Source organism: Terrapene carolina, unplaced genomic scaffold (genome assembly GCF_002925995.2).
Source record: "Terrapene carolina triunguis isolate 2854851 unplaced genomic scaffold, T_m_triunguis-2.0 Scaffold112, whole genome shotgun sequence".
Taxonomy (NCBI): domain Eukaryota; kingdom Metazoa; phylum Chordata; order Testudines; family Emydidae; genus Terrapene; species Terrapene triunguis.
The window spans coordinates 22,067,592-22,075,494 of record NW_020664463.1 but is presented as its reverse complement, the minus strand read 5'-3'; the positions used below and the strand labels follow the sequence as shown (position 1 = coordinate 22,075,494).

The following is a 7,903-nucleotide window of genomic DNA, read 5'->3' as shown; positions in this document are numbered from 1 at the left end:
ACCCCTCAGACAGAGACAAACACCTACAAGATCTTTATCAAGCATTCGTAAAACTACAATACCCACCTGGGGAAGTGAGGAAACAGATTGACAGAGCAAGACGGGTACCCAGAAATCACCTACTACAGGACAGGCCCAACAAGGACAATAACAGAACACCACTGGCCATCACATACAGCCCCCAGCTAAAACCTCTCCAGCGCATTATCCACGATCTACAACCTATCCTGGAAAATGATCCCTCACTCTCACAGACCTTGGGAGGCAGGCCAGTCCTCGCTTACAGACAACCCCCCAACCTGAAGCAAATACTCACCAGCAACTACATACCACACCACAGAAACACCAACCCAGGAACCTATCCCTGTAGCAAACCTCGTTGCCTACTCTGTCCCCATATCTACTCTGGCAACAGCATCAGAGGACCCAACCACATCAGCCACACCATCAAGGGCTCATTCATCTGCACATCCACTAATGTTATATATGCCATCATGTGCCAGCAATGCCCCTCTGCCATGTACATTGGCCAAACCGGACAGTCCCTCCACAAAAGAATAAATGGACACAAATCGGACATCAGGAATGGTAACATACATAAGCCAGTAAGTGAACACTTCAATCTCCCTGGTCATTCTATTACAGATTTAAAGGTCACTATCATTGAACAAAAAAACTTCAGAAACAGACTTCAAAGACAAACAGCAGAACTAAAATTCATTTGCAAATTCAACACCATTAATCTGGGCTTGAATAGGGACTGGGAGTGGCTGGCTCATTACAGAAGCAGCTTTTCCTCTCCTGGAATTGACACCTCCTCATGTATTATTGGGAGTGGACTACATCCACCCTGATTGAATTGGCCCTGTCAACACTGGTTCTCCACTTGCGAAGTAACTCCCTGCTCTCCATGTGTCAGTATATAATGCCTGCATCTGTAACTTTCACTCTATGCATCCGAAGAAGTGAGGTTTTTACTCACGAAAGCTTACGCCCAAATAAATCTGTTAGTCTTTAAGGTGCCACCAGACTCCTTGTTGTTTTTGTAGATACAGACTAACACGGCTACCCCCTGATACTTGTCACATAATCATGTGCCCCCACAAGGTGGGACTTAATCACTGGAGTCCGCAATGCTGCTGAGAAATTTTAACTCTTTGTCTCAGGTCTTAGCTACACTAGTTGGTATTGTTATTCTGGTATAGCTATACTGGCAAACCCCTCCAGTGTGGCTGTAGTTATACTGGCATAAAATACGCTGGTTTGGGGAAGCTGAGGGCTAAAATGCTTAGTTTAACTGAAGTCATCATACTCATTGTTGGGGTATTTGGGTTAAATGTACAGCCTGTGTTATGCAGGAGTTCGGACTAGACGATCTAATGGTCCCTTCTGGCCTTAAACTCTATGAAATCTATACTCTATGAAACCAGCAAAAGCGATACCAGTATAAGCACAGTTACACTGTATAACGGTCTGCAGAAGGGCTTTTACTGGCATAGCTACATTGTTTTTTTTTTTTTTAAATCACCCCCTAAATGACATAGTAATGCTTGTAAAAATTTTAAGTGTAGACCAGGCTTCAATTTCCCCAGTTGTAAAATGGAGAAAAGTGCCATCATGGCACAGAAGAATATATCCCACTGTTCATAAGTTCAAAGGGTCAGTAAGTTGTTCTGCCCTGCATTTGCCTTCCTAGTTAAACTAACCTACTTTATAGGGTTTTTTGAGAGGGTTAGGTAGATGTTTGTCAAGTGCTTTGGATATGAAAATGTGCACAAGGGTGAAGTGTTTTTATAATGGAAAATGAAACTGAAAGAATGGGCTGTGCTGCAGGGAGTGGTGTGGATGACTCATTAGAGAGGGGCTCTTTCTTCTTTAGTCAGTACTGACCCTAATGTCTCCCTGCATGGCACGACAGGGTGCTGTGCTGCAGGGAGTGGGGTGGGTAACTTGAGAGGAGATGCTCTATTCCTTCTGACTCAGTGCTGACCCCAGTCTCCCAGTATGGGGTAGTGCAATGGTTTTCAAAGTTCGGGTTGCGACCCAGTACTGGGGGTTGCGGAATGCAAAGCACTGGGTCGCCTTGCTCAGCACTCATGGATCCTGGCATCCGGCCAGTAAAAACTAGTAGTCCCTACCTGTTCTGACACCGCGCTGCGCCCCGGAAACGGCCAGCAGCAGGTCCGGCTCGTAGGCAGGGGGGCCACAAGGCTCTGCACACTGCCCCCAACCCAAGCAGTGGCTCCGCACTCCCACTGGCCAGGAACCGGCCAATGGGAACTGGGGGTGGTGGTGCCTGCAGGTAAGAGCCACGTGGAGCCGCTTGCGCGCTTCTGCCTAGGAGCTCGACCTGCTGGCCGCTTCCAGGGCACAGCGTGGTCTGCGGTGCCAGGACGGTGTGAAGCCTGCCTCTGCACCCCGGCTGCGCTACTGACCAGGAGCCACCGGAGATAAGCCTGCGCCCCAATCCCCTGCCCCAGTGCTGAGCCCCCCCCAAACCCAGAGCCCCTTCCTGCACCCCAACCCCCTCATCCCCAGCCTCACCCCAGAGCCTGCACCCCCAGCCCAGAGCCCTGACCCTCTCACACCCCAAACCCCTGTCCCATCCCAGAGCCCCCTCCCACATCCTGAATCCCTTATTCCCAGCCCCCCTCCACACCCCAACCCTCTGCCCCAACCCTGAGCCCCCTCCCACATCCGAAACCCCTCATCCCCAGCTCCATTGGGTCACAGGCATTAACAATTTTCTTCAACTGGGTTGCCAAAAAAAAGTATGAAAACCACTGGGGTAGTGGATGCTGTGTAGCTTGGAAGTGCCATCTTTGGGGTCAGTAAAGTTTTTTTAGCCTCTGTCCCCTGTTGCAGGAGACTGGGCCACTACTTATGCACCCCAGGGATAGAGAGTTTAGAAAGCATCAGAAAATCAAATGCTCGTGGAAAGTGGCCTTTCTGCCTCCACTCCCTCATGGGAATGAGGCCTACTAAAAAGGAGTCCGCAGCAGGGGGATGCCAATCTCCCCCTCAGAGGGATGTGGGAGCTGCTCCTTCCTTCATTGGAGGTGGTGCTTAAAATGGTCTGAAAAATGGGGAGTGGGGCAGGGAATCTATCATCAACCTAGTTCTCATGCACTTGACACTATTTGCAATTTGTGTTAATATTTATTACAAAATAATCACAGCCAGTTTTTAGCTCATGAAACTATTTATACCTCTTTCCTGTCACTGTTGTTCAATGGTTGTTCACACCAGAACTCCCTGAGGCAATGTTTTTAAATGTTAACTGCCTGGCCTTTGCTAGCCGTGGTGATTGTCCCACGTAACAACCCCCCTTCCAAAGTCCTTCCCGAGGGGAGGCCAGCGCAACCAACCCAGACCCACGTGCGGCTGGCTCTGCCAGCCCTGCCTCGGGGCGCACTGCCCAGCCGGTGCTGCTCGCCTGCGGCCCACCAGGACAATCGCCGGTTTTGGTTGGACGTATTCCTGGAGATTTCATCCTATGACGGACTCCTGAATTACAAATTAATCTTTGATGCCTGGAGACTCCAGGACAATCCTGGAGGGTTGGCCACCCCCTCGCAGCAGTGATTTCTGCCGCCTCCTCCGCTTTGCCCCTGCGGCTCTGCCATGCCCAGCCCTAGGTCCGGCGGCGGGAGCGAACGCCTTCCTCTGCGGCTGCCGGGAGTTTCCTCTCGCCCCTGCCTGGGATGGGCCCGTTTCTCCCCCCTCCATCTCCCGCCCACCGCCTCAAGTCTCCTCCCCCGCTGCCCTGGCCAGAGGCGAGCCCTGGTCAGTTTCGTTCCCAACTCCGCCCCCCCGCCGGGGCCGGCCGGCCTCCTCCCTCGCTCCCTTCCCGGCTCGGCGCCCCCTCCCTCGGCTGCGTGCATTTCATACCAGCCTCATTCCTCGCATTCCTGACCTGCTCCTGCCACACGCCGCCTGGGGGGTGGGAGCGGCCCGGCCCCCTCCCGGTGCCTCCAGCGCCCCCCCTCCGCTCGCCAGGTGGGTGCCTTCCCCTCGGGGGCGCGTCCGGCCCCCTGGCCCTGCTCTGCCCTCTGGCTCCGGCCGCTTCCCTCCCTCTCGGCCAGCCGCGGCTCCCCAGTCTCTGCCCCCCCGCCCCGATCCCAACTTCCTGCTGTTGCTCGGGGAGCTGGGAAAGGAGCCCACCAAGCGCAGGGCGGAGCCGCTCCAAGGAGCGCGGCTGCCCATAACTTTGTGCCGGACTCGGCGGGGGCTGGACTCAGTGCGCTCGCCAGGTCCCTCCAGCCCGGTCCTGCGGCGCTAGGCTAGAGGCTGATCCTCCCCCCTCCGCCCGCGACTCCCACCGCCGAGAAGAGGGGGTGGGGAGCAGGAAAGAGCGAGACTGAGCCACACCGCAGGAGTAACCCTCCTCTGTTCCCTTTGGCAGTAAGTCCCGGAGCTGAAGGCGGAAAAAGGGAAGCGGATTTGAAGCCAGTTCCTCTACATGTAGGGAACAAGCACCAATCTCGACTCTCCAGGTCAGGAAATGCGATTTCACCGCCCGCTTTCGCAGCGGCCAAGGGGGTGGGGGATGGGGTGCGCGGGGGAGAGGAGGGAACCGAAGGGGGGCTTGGAGAAGGGGGGGGCGGAAGGAGAAAGGCACAAATGTACAAAGAAAGAGATCGGGAAACTGATGGAGGCTGCTGGCTGTCTACCCCCGTTCACTTCCCAAACTGGAGGAACTTGCTGCTTTAGAAGAAAATAGTTAGCAGTGCTTATGGGAAAGTCCCTTAGAATTCAATAGAGTGAGCACCTTTTAGTGGTCGATTGTCATTGTTTTACTATTCTATACACCAGGAGTGGAATTCTCTATTTACATTTAAATTCTATAGGATGGGCCACAGACCTACAGGAAAGTTATGAATTCCTGTGGGACTTTTCCATAAGGGTGAGATAATGTTCTTTTGGGCATCAGTTATTCAAAAATGGAGCAGGATTAGCGGAGTTAGGGGATTTACTGATCGTTTCCCTTGTGTGGAAGGTTCTACTTAAAAACAACTCCTGTGTTTCACCCCGGAGGTTAAGTACATTGCAGCCAGGAGTGAAGGGGTCCCTGTCTATATTTCAAGTGGTCAAGTCCTGTGGGTTCTTTTGGGGTGAAAGGAGTTATATAAATATAAGGTGGGATTGCTTTTTTTTTTTTTTTTACGGAAATTTGGCCTCGCGTGATTGTTAGTCTTTAAAAGCTGAAATCAGTGTGACTCCGCCGCAAATAAACCACACAAAATACTTTTTAAACACAGGGTGGAAGGAGACTGGGTTTGTTCCTGTTTCTTGCCGCTTGGAAAAGATCGGCTGCCACCAGATTTGATCTTTTTGCTGTCTGTGCGCAACATTGCAGGAACCATTTATCCACCTGTCTGTCCATCTGTCGGTGTAGATGTCAGAGGGTTCATTGTCTCTGCTCCTAGGGAGGGAAACAGACAGCAGGACAGGGCGTTGGGTAATGGGGAGGAGTGAGAAGCACAGAAGGGGTAGAGAGGCTGAACAGTAAGGACTGGGACCTGATTAGAAAGACTGCTGCGGCGCTGTAAGCGTTCTATCGTGGTAGTTTTTCTCACGGTAGAGAAGAGGCTGGTCTCAGCTGTAAGGGGATTCTTTATTGAGGGTGCTGGACACAGACAGACTTTGGTTCTCACTGGCTCGCTAGCTCCTAGACTTACTAAAAAAAGAACAGGAGTACTTTTGGCACCTTAGAGACTAACAAATTTATTAGAGCATAAGCTTTCATGGGCTACAGACCACTTCTTCGGATGGGCAGCCTGCCTCCTGTTGCTGCATAATGTCACCTTACAGGGTTTCCCTAAATCCTGGCCTGGATTTTGCAGTCACTCACTGGACTACAGGGTATATACTTGTCTAAGACCACGGGACAAAAAGGGACGTTCAGTGGAAATTGCCAGCTGATCATATCAAATATATTTGTTTGGTTGTTTTTTTCCAGAGAAATTCAGAGTTCAACCAGAATACAATAAATTAGAAAGTGTGAGATTTCCTGTTGTTATTAGGTGATAGGAATCTCTTCGACCCCTTCTCACTTTCTTGCATGTGCTTTTGTATTTTGAAGTCTTTCTTTACAAAAAAACTATTAAAATAATATATGAAAATAAAAACAACTAGTTTAGAACTTTAATGGAAACCAATTTCATAGCAGCACTGACAGTTTCTGGGGGGTTTCCATCAGCCAGTGACTGTTCTTGTGAGTCACATTATGGAGAAGAGGATCAGAGACAGCAAAAGGTTTAGAATAAAGAATTGTAAGAATACACTCTGGGTTTTTCTGTCTAAGTCATTGACTTCAGTGTGAAGAATGCTATACAGAGGACTGGGGTGGCTGTTGAACAGTAAAGTGTTCACAGTAACTTCTGCAGAAGACACACTGTTCTGAGGGATTGTTACAGTCGTCTTCACAGCTTTTGTCCCCAGTTTTGTGTAAGTTTTTACATCTAAAATTCAGGTGTGCCATTGATAAGGCCCTGTCTCGGAATTCTTGGTTCTGTAGCAACTGAGCTCAGTCAGCCCCAGGGGAGTTCAGAAAGTTAACTCTCTCTGACCAGGCCATTAGGATATTTCAGAGGGAAGCAGCAATTCAGCCTTATCTGTTCATAGAAATTAAAGACCAATTACTTCCTCCAACCCATCATCCCTCTCTTGGGAGGTGGGATGCAATGCAGAATTGTTCCCTAAACCACATTTGATAGTGTTTTGTCCAATCTGGTTTTTAAAATGCCAAGTGATAGAACTTCCACCACTTCCCATGAGAGGCGTTTCCACACCCTAATATGTGTCACTGGCAGGAAAGTTTTCCCGATGTTCAGGCTAATTTTCCTTTTCTTAACATTCCATTACTTCTGTTTATGCCTCAGTGTACCACACTAGGTAATTCATCATTTTCTCTCCATGGTGTTTACACCCTTTAAGTACTTGTGAACTGTTATCATGTCCCTCTTAGCCCTTTTGTCACCAACCTATACTTTTAATCTCTCCTCATAAATCATTTCTTCCAGGCTTCTGATCGTTTGTGCTACTCTTCTCTGAATTCTCTCCAATTTGTCATCATCCTTATGGTGACGTGGGTTCCAGGATGAAATGCACTATTTCAGACGTGGTCATGCCAGGCCTAAAGAGAGGACAAGTGTCTCTTTCAGTGAAGTGATGTCTGACAAAATGACATTGATCATTTATGCAGCCATACTGCCTTGCAAACTCATATCTGATTTGTTCTGTATGCCCATTCTAGGGTGTCTTTAAGCAGTGCTGCTTTCAAGGTTTTCCCCTCACATTGTATATCATGCTATTTTCCCCTAATTGTACTGGCTTTAATTTTTCCACATAAAATCTTGTTTTGCTTTTTTCTGCCCTTGTTTGTTTCTAAGCTCCCTCGGCCCCTTTAAATCATCTCTGTTCATTGGTGTTTGTCACTCTGATTCGGCATCATCTGCAAATTTTGTTAATGTGACATTTATTCAGTCTTCCAAATCATTAATTAAGATGTTAAATAAAACTGGACTAACACCAATCCCTGCAACTCCTCAACAGACACTGCTACCTCCTTGATACATTGTTATTTATCCTTCCCCTTTGCTTTGCCACCTTTACGCCAATTTTCCATCCATCCGAGCCAATTTGAATTACTTTTTCAGTTACGATTTCCCAGAAGAGAAGCAAATGCTTTCCTAAATCTAAACGTATTACATCATCTACAACCTTTCTTTCATTTGCTAACTTTGCAATTCTGTCCCCACTCAAAAAGCAATCGAGTTGGTCAAGATTTACAGAGGACTTTATAAACTCATATTGCTTTGTTCATGGTTCACTGCCATCCATCTAGACATCTCTCTGTCTAGGCATCTATGTTGTGCTTATCACCATGGTAAATCAGCAC

The 7,903-nt window shown here is 48.9% G+C and overlaps 1 protein-coding gene across 1 annotated transcript in view; it reads left to right on the top strand.

Moving 5' to 3' along the window:
- Positions 1–7,903, top strand: part of TEAD4 (TEA domain transcription factor 4) — an 84,084-nt gene that overhangs the window by 6,144 nt on the left and 70,037 nt on the right. The window contains exons 2-3 of the mRNA XM_026652221.1: positions 4,000–4,253; positions 4,406–4,496. Coding sequence (XP_026508006.1) covers positions 4,000–4,253; positions 4,406–4,496 — 345 coding nt within the window. The remainder of the gene's footprint in view (positions 1–3,999; positions 4,254–4,405; positions 4,497–7,903) is intronic.